The sequence below is a fragment of the Populus euphratica genome, unplaced genomic scaffold (assembly GCF_000495115.2).
Source record: "Populus euphratica unplaced genomic scaffold, PopEup_1.0 scaffold388.1, whole genome shotgun sequence".
In the NCBI taxonomy this organism is placed as follows: Eukaryota; Viridiplantae; Streptophyta; class Magnoliopsida; order Malpighiales; family Salicaceae; genus Populus; species Populus euphratica.
This window is the reverse complement of record NW_011500278.1, coordinates 154,535-169,441: the sequence shown is the minus strand read 5'-3', so window position 1 is coordinate 169,441 and position 14,907 is coordinate 154,535. Positions and strand designations below refer to the sequence as shown.

At 33.3% G+C, this 14,907-nt stretch overlaps 1 protein-coding gene and 1 long non-coding RNA gene across 2 annotated transcripts; one reads left to right on the top strand and one right to left on the bottom strand.

Moving 5' to 3' along the window:
* The first annotated feature begins 357 nt into the window (after nucleotides 1-357).
* DELTA-OAT (ornithine-delta-aminotransferase) lies at nucleotides 358-13,042 on the top strand. The gene is made up of 10 exons (XM_011009117.1): nucleotides 358-675; nucleotides 1,113-1,221; nucleotides 2,635-2,865; nucleotides 3,339-3,498; nucleotides 3,672-3,727; nucleotides 6,935-7,087; nucleotides 8,123-8,220; nucleotides 11,120-11,200; nucleotides 11,733-11,966; nucleotides 12,646-13,042. The coding sequence occupies exons 1-10, from the start codon at nucleotides 521-523 to the stop codon at nucleotides 12,794-12,796; spliced, it is 1,428 nt and encodes a 475-aa protein (XP_011007419.1). The 5' UTR covers nucleotides 358-520; the 3' UTR covers nucleotides 12,797-13,042.
* Nucleotides 8,500-9,886, bottom strand: LOC105113093 (uncharacterized). The gene is made up of 2 exons (XR_839884.1): nucleotides 9,719-9,886; nucleotides 8,500-9,611 (listed from the first exon to the last, which is right to left on the bottom strand). It is a non-coding gene; the product is annotated as an uncharacterized LOC105113093 (long non-coding RNA).
* Nucleotides 13,043-14,907: the final 1,865 nt, after the last annotated feature.

Sequence of the window (14,907 nt, the reverse complement as noted above, 5' to 3'; positions counted from 1 at the left end):
TCATTACAAATTTTATGAAATCTGTAACAACATCTAGCTAGTGATATTTGGCTAAAAAATAGAAATAGAAAAGGCTTTCATTGGTTTGTTTTATCAATAAAGCCTTGAACAATATATTTGTATAAATTTTATAACATCAATCCTTTTATTATTTCCAACATGAAAAAAACAATTTATAACCACATGAAAACAAAATCGATTCTCTCTCTAATCACATTCGAAAGATATTGGAAAGGAGGTTTGCATGAATAAAAAAAGCAGAGGGACAACATTGAAATTGTAGAATAGACAGCGGGATTTGTATTTTGTAAAGTTTGCTGTTAGAAGCTGACGTTAGGGACTGAGCGAGGATAACGCCTGGGGACGTGTGAATAAGGAAGGCATGACATAACAATGGCAATTGAAGCAAGGAACCCAAACCAGCCCAAAGCTACCAATCCGACCCTATAAAAACTCTTTTTACTTCCACGTACGTAGGTGCAAAGCACTTTGTGGATTCCTAGATCAGCCTTCCTCTTCAATGGCAACAAGCAAGAGACCTTTGCAGCGTTTATTGAGCAGAGTCTGCTGGGAGACTCGGAGGACTTACGGGGTTCTCCCTCAAGGACATGGACACGACCCTTCTTCTTTTTCTCAACATCTCATCAACTTGGAGTATGAATACAGTGCCCACAAGTAACAACTCTCTCTCTCTCTCTGATCCTTTATATTTCTACCTGTCCAATTTGGTGTTTTCTTTCTTTAATCATCCCTTTCTATTCACTCTCTTTGGCTTCTGGGGTTTCAGTAAAGTAATTGCTTACCTGTTCTATTGCTTTATGTAAACAAATGTTTGGACTCTGCCCATTATTGAGGTGGTATCTCACCATCACACGCTTGCTTGTTGCATGTTCTCCTGTGTAATTAAATTTTCGGGCTTTAGCTGTAATTTAATACCTTGTTTGTCTGCTGATCTAAGAAGATATATATGTCTTTTACTTGATTAAATTAAATAATTTGATTCTGTTGGATGGGACTCCTTTTTAGATCCTTCTATTTCTCCTCTGCTGTTGATGTTACATTTATTTAGCCTTTCTTGTTCATTAAACTTGCTTTTCTGGATCAATTTGTAGTTACCATCCAGTTCCAATCGTATTCTCTAAAGCGAAGGGATCCTGTATATGGGACCCTGAGGGCAACAAATACCTGGATTTTCTTTCTGCATATTCAGCAGTTAATCAGGTAACAGATATGGATAATAGAACCCATGTGCCCCTCCTTACATTCTCAATTATTAGATTTTAGTTTGGTTGAAAATGGCTACTGGTAGGAGGAAGCAAGTGATTGCAACATGGGAAGTAAACTAATTTGCAAGGCTATTGATGACCAGTAGGCAACATGGGAACTCACTATCACGTTTGATTATAGGCTTGTATGAACTTCCATTCAAGCTCCTAGTCTTTCTAATTTTCTCATTTTTTTACTGATATTCTAGAAATGTGCATCCTAATCTAGTTAAGAATTTCACTTGATGATAAAACTATCATATATATCATCTTAACCCTTAAAAATCCTGCTCTTGCATTGGAGAATTTCAGAAAGTTAGTCTTATTTCTTAGGATTTTCTAGACTCGTCTAGACTTGTCAAGGAAATGTGCATGCTGAAGCGTAAATCTTAAACACATTGAAGACTGTTTTAGAATGAGAAAGGGTTTGAGGTAGCATCATGCTAGTAAAGTCTATTATGTGTTTTAAGATGGACAGCTATAGAACTTTCTGAGAAGAATAAAACTTTTACTAGTTCAAATGACTACAAATAACTTGTGTACTAATTCATTTATGTAATCTAGATGGCAAGCATTTCAAAGTTCTACAGATAATAATGACATTATATGAGAGATGGTATATGAAGTCTTTCAATTCCTCTTGTACTTTAGAATTTTCTTGAAGGGGTACTAGTAGGATTAATTCAGAAGACGAAGGAATATTTATATCAAAAGACATACACAAAGAAAAAAAAGAAATACAGAGCACAAGATCTTTGTCTGTAATTACTTATCAAATCTATGACCGTTAATTGTATCTTTTGCATTGATATTTATGAAAATTATCAATTGACCACTACACCAAAAGTTTAAGTTTTTCAATGAAGGTTGAAGATTGATTTTTATATCTTTACTACCTTCCCCTCAATGAAACTGAATTGGACTTAAGGTGTGGGTTAAGCACAAGTATGCCACTGTCTTGTCCTAAAATGAATTTGTAAATAGATAGGATTTCCTGTAGTCACACTCCTTACTGCTAGGTCAATGAGTCTGATATCATGTTAACTAACTACTTATAGCGTGAACTGTTAGGTGAAGGCTTAAGTAATTCTTTATGTAGTCATTAGAAAAGAAATCAGTTTTTATATCTTGAGCAGCAATAAGATCCCTATTTAAGAAATGGTAAAAAAGTGAAGTAGAAGGAATAAAATTTTTCAACGCAATAAGATACCTTTATTTTACATGAGCACAAAATGCAGATCACCTGAGGATGTTATCCTTTACAAACCATTGTTCTCATACTCATTCTGACAGGGGCAGTGTCCTTGCACTTTTTGAGAATTATGTTTGAGATGAACTGTAAATGCAATTTCATAGCTTCCTTCTATAGGGACATTGTCATCCAAGGATCATGAAAGCATTACAGGAACAAGCAGAAAGGCTCACTCTCAGCTCTAGAGCTTTCTATAATGATAGATTTCCAGTATTTGCAGAGCACCTAACAAGCATGTTTGGCTATGATATGGTGCTACCAATGAACACTGGTGCTGAGGGTGTGGAAACAGCTTTGAAGTTGGCAAGGAAATGGGGATATGAAAAGAAAAAAATCCCCATTGATGAGGCAAGTAGTTCTAAGCAGCTTTCAACTATTATTCTTGCTATGGAGATTGCATAAAAGTTTTTCTTTGCCTTTACTCAACATTCCAAATGAGACTGTTGTTGATTTTTGATTTATGTGAGTTGATCATGACTTTTATTTATATACAAAATGGATATCACAATGGATGACGAGTATATATAACCTATTCATGAAGGCTATGTTATGACAAGGAAGAAGTCTGACTGTTGAATGTTTTATTTAATTATATATAGTCACAAGAGGTTACAATAAAAGAAGATAATATTTTCTGAATAGAATCAAATCTGTGTAACATTAAGTGTGATATTGCCATATCCCATTTATACTATAGGCATCGCAGTCCTTGTTTTAAACACCAATGTAGAAATATACATCTCTAATCTCGTCTTCCTTCAAGGGACCAACTGAGATTTTCCTTTCACAAGTGTCCTTTGCTGAAAGTGTGCAACATGCAGGCCATAATCATCTCTTGTTGTGGCTGCTTTCATGGTCGTACGTTGGCTGCCATCTCAATGAGCTGTGACAATGAGGCTACTCGAGGGTTTGGGCCATTGCTTTCTGGCCATCTTAAAGTTGATTTTGGTGATGTAGTTTCACTGGAGAAAAGTTTTAGAGGTTTGAATGGACCAAAAGTTGTTTTCCTTGTTTTATTTGGATCAAAATAATCATTGCATGCATTATTACATAAATTGTTCACAAGTTATAATCTGTAATTGTTACTTTAGCTCTACCATATGAGATGAGAATTTTAAAACTAACTTATAACTAATCTCTGGTATGTGTTACAGAACAAGGAGATCGGATAGCTGGATTTCTTTTTGAACCCATTCAAGGCGAGGCTGGGGTATGTTTCCTCAGAAATTCATTTGATAAATTGATTTGACACACACACACACTTGTATATGTATTGTTTGGGGCTAGATGTGGGGTTTTTGTGGGGCCTTTGTCCACCACAACTAGTCCTTCACTTCTCGGGCCTAGTGATGTCTGAACATGCCAGGCCTCATTCGATCATCGACCTTGGAGATGATCAACCTTGTAAACCTTTGTATAGTTTTCCATCCTAAATAGCAAGCCCAAGTTTGGTACGACTAGGTTCCCTTCCCACTGAAGTTGTGGTGGTTCTCTTGTTAATTATTTGGCAATCGCTTGGCTCGCCCCAATTATTGTCAAACAACTCTACTAAATAAATTTGGATTGTCTAGACTTTAGAAAGATTTATTTTCTAGTTTTCAAACTTTAGATGCAAGAACAAAGCTTAATAGTCAATTTCTTCAATGATTCTCATTAGCTGACATAGAATGTTTATGTCGAATAACACTTCTGATAAGATGCATGCAATGGTTGGACAATCAAATTTAGTTTTGAGCTTATTTCTTCTAATACATATTTTTATGCTAACAAACATAATTTTTGATTTGACCGTTGGACCAGACTTAAATTTTACTTCAAATATTCAGAGGTCTTATTTTGTACAAAATTAAAATTTCAGGTTAATTAGATATTAGAAATGTCTTGCGATAAGGTCCAGAAATTACTGTGCGAGAATTGTATTAGTTTCCTAGTTGATATATGATTTTTTATTTTATTTTATTTAGAACTATTTTATTATTTTTTAGCTTGCGAACCTCATGGATATAAGAATTTAAAACCCATAATCAAATCAATCAATCACAAAAAAGCTAAATTCAGGCTTGTGATTTAGCTTGACATAACGATAATTTGTATCGAAGTACCAAGACTATAAGTAACCAACCCCCATCCAACATCTATTATCGAGACGCGAACGAGAAGTAAAGAAGACGCTATGAAACTTGGTTAATTCTTTGATAAGTTATTAAGTAATAAAGATCATGAATTATCAATACAAAACAATGAATATGAAAATTTGACTACCAATAAGAATTCATGTGAAATATGGACGATAAAAAAACATAGAAAAAGACACCAAAAATTAAAAAACTAATGGAATAAGATTTAAACAACTCAAAATAACAAAAGCACTTTCAATTGATATCAAGCTAAATTCAAAAACCCGCAATCAAATGAATCCTTTTCAAGAAAGCTAAATTTATACCTGTGATTAAGTTTGAAAGCTAAATTTACACCTGTGATTAAGTTTGACACAGTGATAACCTATATTGAGACACCAAAACTATAGAAACTGAACCTCCACTCAACATCTATAAAAAGACGCGAATGAGAAGTATTGAAGACGACACGAAACTTGGTTAATTATTTAATAATTCAAAGTAGTTCTATGAGGAACCAAGAGTAAGAGCAAATTTTCACATAAGTTTTATTTTTGAATAATCAATCCATCTCTTGTTAATTTTTGTATATGCTAAATAACTTTGTATACTATATAAAAACATCCTAAACAATGTTGAAAAAATAATAAAAGAGTTCTAAATAAAATAGGTAAAAAAATCCTAAATCAATTAGGAAACTAATATAATTCCCGCACAATAGCTTATGGACTGAACCTTATCTCAAGGCCTTTCTGATATTTGATTGACTTAGAATTTTAACCCAATACAAAACAAGACCTCTGAAAAATTCTGATAAATTTCCAACCCAATCCAATGGTTGGACTAAAAATTATGTATGTTAGTGTAAAACTGTATATTAAATAAAATAAACCTAATCTGTGTGTAAGTAGAAAAATAAGTTGAATCCACAGTATTGCAAGAAATAAAGCCCAAATATCTTGATCTAAACCATTGAATTCCTTTTTAACCTTCTTAACTTTTAATCTTGTAAAAGGTCCAATTGACATATGTAATGGATCTTCTTAACATTTAAGTAAGGTGATGATTAGAGGTCAAATCTTTTTGAAGAGCCAATGATACAATCCATTCAAAAGGGTGACAATTAGATTTGGTTTTGGACTTATTTCTTCTAATTCATATTTTTACACTTATAAGTATAATTTTTGATTCAACTGTTGGATTAGATTGAAATTTTATTAGAAGTTTTAGAGGTCTTGTTTATATAAAGTTAAAATTTCAGGTTAATTGGATATTGGAAAGATCTTGTGATGAGGTCTAAAAGCTACTGTGTGAGAATTGTATTAGTTTCTTTGTTGATTCATGATTTTTTTTCTATTTTATTTAGAACTTTTTGATTTTTTTCCAGCATTGTTAATGACATTTTACCTAGTATAAATAGGGTTAGCTTGTATTTAGGTTTTAAAAAAATTAATAAGAGATAGATTGATTATTCATAAATAAAACTTGTGTGTGCTACTTTGTTCTTACTCTTGGTTTTTTATGGAACAACTCTGACTTATTGAAGAATTAGCCAAGCTTCATGGCGTCTTCGTTCGCATCATCTTCTATATTTTTCATTTGCGTCTCGACTGTAGGTGTTGGGTAGGGGTTGATTACTTATAGTCGTCGTGTCTAGGTATAGGTTATTGTTGTGTCAAGTTCAATCACAAGCCTAAATTTAACTTTCTTGGGAAGGGTTGATTTGATTGTGGGTTTCTAGATCTATATATTCATGGGGTTCGTATCAATTATGGTCCCTTTTATTTCATATATGAACTTGGAACTACAAGAGAAAGGATGCTGGCAAAGTCATGTTTAATAGGATTGAATTTATTTACTCCTCTACTTATATTGAATACCTTTCTGTTCTGTCGAGTCTAATGTAGATATTTAAGACATTTGGATTTGTCATTTAACACAGAAAATGATAGCTACTCAGCTTATTGTTGAACTAGATTTTTTGAATTTGAAAAAGTAGCTAACCTATCCCCGATCTGTTTTCTTGAAAATTGTCTTAAATAGCTAATTTTCTATCATGTCTCCAATTTACCTGGTCATTTTACATAAAATGTCTTTGACAATTGCCCATTTAATGTCTTTGACAATTGCCCATTTGTATGCAAGCCCACTTGTTTTTTGACAAAGGCTGAAAGTTTTTCTTCCCCAATTTGGGGTGAGTGATTCGTCCTTCACCTCTTAAATTAAATTCCTTTTGTTATTTCCGTCTCCTCATTTTATTGAGACTGTTATGTTTGGTTAATATTCTTTATGGTTGGCAGGTTATAATTCCTCCAGATGGTTACTTAAAATCTGTCAGAGATCTTTGCTCAAAATACAATGTTCTGATGATTGCTGATGAGATTCAAACTGGCTTAGCGCGAACAGGAAAAATGCTGGCTTGTGATTGGGAACAAGTTCGTCCTGATGTAGTAGTAAGGCCCCTTTTCTTATTTTTGATGGGATCTTCCAAATATTTGATGTGAATATGTCAGGGGCACATTCCTGTATTGAAAAGCATGATTGTCTTTGTTAATAGGAGTAATGAATTTCCAAATTACATCTGATTTTTGAACAATTCCTCCGCATGTTCTTTTAACAATTCTTGAGGGTGTAGTTTGGCCTTAAAATAGCCACACTTCAGTGAGTGAGCTTATTTCATCTTTCTGCTTCCAATGAAAATTTGTAAACCGTAAGGAGTTCCTGTTTTAATATTTGTTTTCTATACTGTTCTTTGTTTGGGGAGAATGTCTAAATCTTCTCATTATAATTCAGTAATTTCTCTGTAATGAAATCATCTACATTTATTTAAAAAAAACTGTAGGAGTTGCATGCAAGACAATTGTTGCAATGCTGTGATAATTTGGTTTTCGAATCAATAAATGTTATCTGCTTGGGATCGCGAAAGTTGTTGTGAATTCTTATTGGGTAGTTTAAAAAAGTTGCTGATACTTCAAACAAGGCATTCAATTTCTTGCTTGTCCTTTAAATACCTGGCCATGTATTCATTTTTTTCTTCTGATTATAGAATGAAACATGACACCCAAATTATGGCTATACTGTTGAACTAACTTAGAACTAGAACTAACGTCAGCTTATACCATTCATGTTGGGTCTCCATATTTTCTTTCCCATGTTTTAAATGATTTCTTTGATGTCCGATATGAATAGAGATTTAAATGCCGCAAATAAGAAAATTAGTCAAAACCTTCCCAATTTCAACCTGCAAGAGATAGTTAATATCCTAAGTTAGATTGTTGATAATAACATTTTATAGGCGGAGCAATATAGCTATCAGACCTTGCTTGATCGTTGACCTACTTGTCTAACCTTTCTTCATGCATCTTGGCGAAAATTTTCTCCAGACTATTATTGACTGATAATAAATGCTTATTGGTTGTAGTGACACAACCAAATTATATGCTTCTCTAATGTGCCTCCATACATGCTTCTGTGGTTGTTCTGCTCAGATTCTAGGAAAGGCATTGGGTGGTGGAGTGATACCTGTAAGTGCTGTGCTTGCAGATAAAGATGTAATGCTTTGCATTAGACCAGGAGAACATGGAAGGTTTGCTACTATAATTGTTTACTTCTTTTGTTGTTTGTCTTCTGACAGTGCTAATTTGCCAATAGAAAATACTGCATACTATATCTGGTGCCAGCATTATTCATCAATTATACATCTTGATTGGGAAAATTTCACAGAGACATTTAGTGTCAACTCGAGTTTACTGTGGTCAAAATACTGTTGCAAAGATGTGTAACTTCAATTTTTTTTGAAGAAAATAATTTAAAGAAAAAAAGAATGAACAAGATGAAAAAAACAGAACTTTTCTAGGAACTTTTCCTGTAGAATGTATTTTTGCAAAGGATTGGCATAGTGTTAGCAAGTCAGCTTAGTTCACTTTGATATTGTATAATGCATGAACAAGTTGGAGCTGAGTCCAGATATGAATGGATATGAACCAGCAATTATTAGCTGATCTAAAGTACCTTACACAGTCTGATGCGGGACAAAAAGAGATTTAAACCCAATAAGAAGGAAAAGAAGAAGCTAAGAAGAAGAAGCTGAAGAAGAAAAGAAAAAACTGAAGAAGAGAAGAATAAGCATTGGCAAAGTATTTAACTCTGCAATTTTTATTTAATTTTTCAAAAAATATCTAAAGAAAAATAGGATATAAATATTAAAATCCTAATTAGAACGAACAATTAGGCTTATAACCAACTAATAATTAAATCAAGTCCAACAAATAAAACCTAATTAATAAACCTTTACTAAAAGTTCAAATAAATTAAACTAAAACATAAGTTAAAGCTCAATCTCTCAATGGTTTGGACAACTCTTCATCATTTATGATCATATGAGTGTGTAAACAATGTCTTGGGTCTAGTGTCTTCACCAACTCTCTAGGGGTTGGAGAAGCTAAACCTTGTCAAGTGTAGTTCAAGGCGGCTCTAATAATACTCCCAAAGATCATGATTAAGCTGTTGTGATGTTTCTCTGATAATTCAAGTATAGACTGAATCTGGTTGTTTAGCTTATATAATAGGATTCACTGAAGTTCACCTTCCCTGGTAAAAACTTGTATATTCAAAGTAGCATTAATATATTTGTTTTATGCCAAAGATAAGGATAATAGGGCAGAGATTTCAAAAGGATCATTAGGGATATGCTGTTGAGATTTCAGGTCTAATCTGTATCAAGAAATACTCTCCAATATTAAGTGCATCATGATACTTATGTAAATCAATTCGAAAATTGTATTGTTCATTACTTACTTGAATATGTTTTATGATCTCAACATGTAAATTATGAATTCTATATGCAAAAGACTCAAAGGAAGCAAATATTTTAGAATGGGGAAACATAGAAAGAAGATCTGCATGTTTTCTAGGTTCATAACCATGAACAACACTATATGACTGAGGGTTCTGAGTGGAACAAACACTATTTGAAACCTTAGTAAATATAGTTTGGGCATAACCTTATAAATTAGGATTATCTTCATTTTTTTCATCACATGTTAAGGGTAAAGGATCAAGGAGCTCAACATATTGCTCTAAACTTATGACGTGCTGAATGTCTAACATGAAGGGGTGAGGAGCATGTTGCTCTAAACCTTTAACATGCTAGATGTCGAGCATGGTAGGTGGGGAATCAAATAGTTTAAGAACTAATATCATAAGACTCTTCTAAGATCTTATTTACTTCTTAGGACAATTCCACTAAAGAATGATAGGTGGGGAATCAAATAGTTTAGGAGGATTAATATCATGAGACTCTTTTAAGATCATATTTATTTCTTCAGACAATTCCACTAAAAAGTTTTCTAAAACTTCTTCCTCTAGCATTAAAGTAAAATTATTATATTCTTTATTAATCTCATTTTCAGATTCATTTGAATTTAGTGTTAAGTCCCTTTTCTTGCACATACTTTTCATCTAGACCACTAAAGTCATCAAGATTGAGTTTATTGATATGCACTCAATAGTTTTTCTTTTCAGCTATATCCTTATGTTTTTAGATGACTAAGGGTTTAGAGGTGCAATTGAAGAAGATATGATTGAAACCGTAAAATTTAGCACACTAAACCTTTGAACTCAATAAAGGCATTTCATTAACGACCTTTTTTTCCTTTTTTTTTTTATAAATTTAGACACTACTAGGATTAGATCTGCATGATAGAGCATCTAACAAAGAACTATCATTTCTAAATTGATATCTAAAAGGAGTACTATGTGGGTCTTGACATCTTATCCATTGCTAGATCCATTCACTAAATAAAATATTCAATAATAATTCAATCAAGTACAACAAATAAAGTTTAATCAATAAACCTCAACTAAAAGTTCAAATAGATTAAACCAAAACAGAAGCTAAAACTTAGTCTCTCAATGGTTTGGGTTACTTTCTATTGTCTATGATCATACGTGTATGTAATCAATGTTTCGGATTTGATGTCCTCACCAAACCAAAAGCCTTCTTTGTGTTGAATGTTGACTGGTTAGTCCTAGTCCTAGTTTTCTGCTTCTACGGATGGGGATAGATAGTTCACATCGGTTGTGCAACTGGGTTGAGGCCTAACAAAATAATCAAATTGAATCTTCTAGTTGAGAGCCTAATAATTTGAATCAGCATCATAACATTGAGAATGCACTATAGTTGGTGACCTTAAAGTGTTAAAAAGTGTCAAATATAATGAACTAGTGAGAGGAGTTATGACCGTAGATTATTTCTTTGTGAATTTGATGCCAGAAAAGAACAGTTTTTCTCCTTGTTATCTTGTCTTTTAAGATGGGTTAAGCATTTGTTTTTGCGTTTTAAATTTATTATTTTAAATTATATACTCTTACTGCATCATCATTTCGTTTGAAGTAGTCTTCATTTCTTTCTGTTGCACATTTTATGTTGCTTTGGCATTTGTCTTAAGAGAACTCTTCGTTGTTTTATTTGTGATTATTCCCAGCACATTTGGGGGAAATCCTTTAGCCAGTGCAGTTGCCATTGCTTCACTAGATGTGATCAAAGAAGAAGGGCTTGCTGAGAGGTATCATGTGTATGCACATTAAATTAAACTTCTGTGACTAAATTTTGATTAAATGCTTAGCTCAATCTCAGTTGTCTGAGAAGTTGGAGAGGTTTTAGGCGTGGGGTATCTGAGTGAACTACTTTGAAAACATTTCCAAACAGTTTTTAGGCGTGAACTACTTTGAAAACATTTCCAAACAATAGTCGGTTCTTTTTAACTGAATTCCATTAGAACTTCTTCCCGAAACAGCATTCTATGACAAAATTGTGTGCTTAAACATCAGGAAGCTTATTTTGGAACTTTTTGAACACGAGTTATTTTGGAAATATATGCAAACAATTTGTCAGTGTTTTGAAAAAAATCTCTTAGAACCTCATTTAGAAACAAAATTCTATGAAAAATTCATGTTTTATTTACAGCTAAACTTGTTTTGCCACATTTTATATTTTGAAATCTCTCTAACCCATTTACCTTACTTCTTTGCTTTTGTTTTTTCCCTTTCAAAAAGCTGATTAATTTGTGAATTACCGGATGTTTTCCTATTCAATAGATCCTACCACTTGGGGCAAGAACTCAGGCATCAGCTACTTAAGGTTCAGCAACAGTTTCCAGACATCATTAAGGAAGTTCGAGGTAGAGGTTTGTTCAATGCTGTGCAGTTCAACAGCAAGACTTTGTCCCCTGTTTCTGCATATGATATTTGTCTGAAGTTGAAGGAAAGAGGAGTTCTTGCTAAGCCTACACATGACACTATTGTCCGGTTAACTCCTCCACTTTCCATCAGGTAAGGAAGATGTCTGATGAGTGCTAAATGTTATGATGTCACCGAAAGTATAAATATCTTGAGAATGATCTGTTTTGATTGTATCTCTTTCCATACAATCCAATTAATAAACAAGATTGATCTGATATGGGTTAAGAGAGAAGGTGCCTGGATGAACAGTCACTATCCAAGATTATTATTATCCTGTACTAAGCCTTTATGCTTTTCACAAAGAACTAGGACCTTAATGAAACCTGATATTATCCATTCACATTTGCTTGGCCCTTTAATTCGTAGCAGACACTTGGTTTCTTTCTTGGGATTCAATGTAGTGAATGATGCCTCAAAAATCTTTTAGTTATACTGGAACATTTTCAGAAATGTATCTGAAAAGATTCTGTCACAAGACTAGTCATGCCAATTAAGGATGGCTTTGTTTTTGTTGCAAAAATGAAACAAATAAAATCTGCACCACATGCAATTATGTATTCAAAGACCCACCTTACATAGTTGAACAGGATTTATGTGGTATGCTGTAAATCATCATCCTGCTATTGCATTATTGTTGACTCGTGAAGAAGATACTGAGATGCTATTTACCTGGCAGTAAAAGTTGGAATCCACTTTTAATCAGGTAACAATTTTATGAAATTTTCTTATGGGAAAATTGTATAACCTGGAATAATTTTTTCTTTTTCAGTTCGGATGAGCTCCAAGAAGGATCAAAGACTCTGCATGAAGTTCTGGAACTTGATCTACCAAAGATGAAGGCGGCCAAACCAGAAAAGATGCCAATTGCTTCCACCACATGTGACCGGTGTGGGCGAAACCTGTATGATTCTTCTGGTTAGGATGTCACAATTATGCACACATTTACGAGGCTGTTTCATTGATTCAGCTCTTAAATGCTGGCATACAGATCCCCTGAAATAAGCATGGGCTAATTTTGTAGGCCTCTTTTAATCGGGAACTATGAGATTGAGACCTCTCATCTCAGTCTGGAAGTTCTTAATGTTTAAGTTAAGATACATGACAATTAATGCAATGAGGAAAGAATGGTTGAAGTTCGACAGGGTACTTTATTTGTCTCTTGTTTTTATGACCCAGTTCTATTTTTTTTCCGTTCATTCTATACTCCACAAAATTTATGTACACTTCTACCTACCAGAAAAGAGCGAATAATAGTACTTCCGTAGAATGAAACCCATAATGCACATCTGCAAAGCACTAAACCTGCACATTCTTGGATTTCATAAGATCACCGTGTTTTTTTTCCTTGAACAATGTTGAGAAAATGACGTGAAATAAAGTTTGTGGTTTCACTTCAAAAGCCAAACACGCCAGGATGGACGAATAGCGTAGTGAGCCTTTCGTTTCCTTCTACCTGAGTATGTGTTTTAGAGTTCCTGCAATCCATTGCTCTCTCTCTGACTGATTCTGATTGCATTATTTAGTGGTTCCCCTGTCTGCTTGAATGTGTGTGTAAAGTGTGTTCAGACAGTAGGGTTCCTAATCAAGTAGCTAGGACCTGCCCATTATTCTTTCCCTATTTTATTTTATCTGGGAAAATAAATTGGGTCATTTATAAGATTTGACGATAATTAGAATATATCAAGTGTATATCAAGTGTTTCAAACTTTCCATATCTTATTATATATCATTGTTGTTTAGGGAGACGTACAATAATAATGCAAAGAGTTTGGTGGCCAAGTAATTGTTTAGCAAGAGACAGCTTCTTAATTAATCAAGTATTAATTAGAGATTCGAGCCGAGCCATGAGAATCTCTTCTCAGGAGCTCACCAAGAACTATATATATATATATATATTTGACTTGTGAGTTTGGTTGGTGTGCTGGTTTGAGCCTAGGCTGGACATCATTATTGTTTACAAGAAAACTTTCGCTAGCTGGATATCATTATTGCTCTCTTCTCAGGAAGAGAAGGTCAATCTTGCAGAGAGTCTCATTTGCAGAATTTTTGGCATCTCATTCATGGTTGACAAGTGAGAATCTCTCTCTCTCTCTCTCTCGTATCTTTGAGCAAGCAAAGATTATAGTCTTCTCTGTGGGGATCCCATGAACCTACTCCATAGTTAATTTCCCGTACCTTTTCTTTTTCGTTTTTGCCTCGACCCTTAATCTGTTGTTCGAGATGACTATATGTGATTGGGGTTCGTCTTTTCAAAGGAAGAATTAAGTAAATGTGTAGATCTAAACGCTTCTAATTATGTTTATTCATTACACTCCATATGGTATTTAATTCTTTAATATTTTCTTATATTAAGTTTTTCTTTATCTAAATTATTTTTTTATTTTAAAAATATTCTTTGACTGATATAAAAGAATAATTAAAAGATTGCTCTCAAGATATTTTAAGGAATAAGAGACTTGAAATTGCTCATCCATTAAAATCTCATTTTTTCTTGAAAAATTAAAATTGTATTCTTTTATAGTTCAAGAGAATTTTTGAAATACTAATTAGTACTTAAAAGTATATTTTTTATCAAGATTTTATATCATCATCTTGCACTTGAAGTATCAATAACTCTTTAACTAAAGCATGTTTTATAATAACATATCTAATAATATAAGATACCTTTAATTTATGGTAAATATTTATTTTAAATGCAGGCTTATCACATAAATGAAAGGATTGATTGAATTTAAAAACTAAAATTGAAAGGACAAAGAGATGGACAAATTTAAAAAAGAGATACCGGTGTAGTCCAAATTAGAACACTGTTCGGTAATTGGGTCATATTTAGAGCTGTAAATCTTAGATTTAGGTCTACTTTATATGGTTGGAGAGATAAGACATAAGCCAATAACTTTCATATGGAGCACAAGACTTAAAAAAACCATTTTCAAGTCCAAATTGTAGCAACAACAACAAAGAAGTCTGAATCTGTCCTACAGCCCAAGCACTATTCATTGTTTGGCCCATATTTGGAGTTCTAGAAGTC